Here is a 1,243-nt window from a genome sequence, read left to right as displayed (position 1 = left end):
GCCTCAGATGAGGATGGTCGTATAATAATTATCTGGCAGCACCCGGTCTCTATTCAAGTACTCGAGCAATCAAGGCAGACACTCACTTGTACTGTCTCGCTACCTTCCTCTATCACTTTCACCTTTACCGTTGTCTATGCTGCTAATACTGAAGCAGAAAGAATTGAACTTTGGGTGCATCTTCTAAACATCCAGCAAACCTTCTCTCTACTCACTAGCCCTTGGGTTGTTGGTGGAGACTTCAATCAGATTTTGCACCCCTCAGAGCACTCTTCAATTCGAGTAAACTCACTCTCTGCTTCCATGATTGACTTCTCTGACTGTCTCTTGCAAGCTGATCTTTTTGACTTGCGTTACCAAGGAGTTTTCCACACCTGGTTCAATAAACAGCCTGCTTCTCCTATCACCAAAAAACTGGATAGACTCCTTGTAAACCAAGCCTGGATCTCTTACCTCCCCCATAGCCTTGCTACCGTCCTCCCACCAAATATCTCTGATCACTCCCCCTGTTCCCTCGACCTTGCTTTGCCCCTCCCTATAGCCGGAACTAAGCCATTCAAATTCTTCAACTTCCTCACCCTTCACCCGGATTTTGTTCAGACGGTTGTGGACTTTTGGATTCAGGCCGGAGGACATGCAACTTTCCTTGGAGATCTTTGCTGGAAGCTCAAACAATTAAAACCAATTCTCAGAAAACTCCACAAAAATAACTTCTCAAAAATTCAAAAAAGAGTTACCATTGCTAATAGTGTGTTACAACTTGTGCAGGCTGAGCTTCTCCAATCTCCTACACCAGAGTTGTTTCAAAAAGAAAAAGAACTTCACGAGAAATGGGAATTTTTGAGGAGGATAGAGGAAGCGTACTTTCGCCAAAAATCGAGAATTAATTGGCTAAAAGAAGGGGATCTCAATACCTCATACTTCCATCGGATTTGGAAAGTTCGCACTGCTGTCAACTCTATCAGATCATTCTTGTTGCCTAAGAGGATTCTTCTAATTGATCCTATCGCTATGGGGGAGCTGGCAGTAGCTCATTTCAAATCCATTCTAGCTCCAGAAAATACTCCATCAACCATATCAACTCCAAACTGGTTCCACTCTCTCTTAGACTTCCGTTGCACTCAACAACAATGTGAGTCCCTCTCTGCTCTTCCTACTCGTGAAACTCTTGAGAAGACTCTGCTGAGGCTGAATCCCAACAAGGCTCCGGGGCCTGATGGCCTTACCTCCGGCTTCTATAAAG

The 1,243-nt window shown here is 44.5% G+C and overlaps 1 protein-coding gene across 1 annotated transcript; it reads left to right on the top strand.

The window, feature by feature from the left end:
* Positions 1-303: 303 nt before the first annotated feature.
* Positions 304-1,219, top strand: LOC106321843 (the record flags this gene model as incomplete). The annotated part of the gene is made up of 1 exon (XM_013760075.1): positions 304-1,219. A coding segment is annotated over exon 1 (916 nt), but the record flags the coding sequence as incomplete, so codon positions are not given.
* Positions 1,220-1,243: the final 24 nt, after the last annotated feature.

This window comes from Brassica oleracea, unplaced genomic scaffold (assembly GCF_000695525.1).
Source record: "Brassica oleracea var. oleracea cultivar TO1000 unplaced genomic scaffold, BOL UnpScaffold03283, whole genome shotgun sequence".
NCBI lineage: Eukaryota > Viridiplantae > Streptophyta > Magnoliopsida > Brassicales > Brassicaceae > Brassica > Brassica oleracea.
This window is presented reverse-complemented; position numbering and strand designations above follow the sequence as displayed.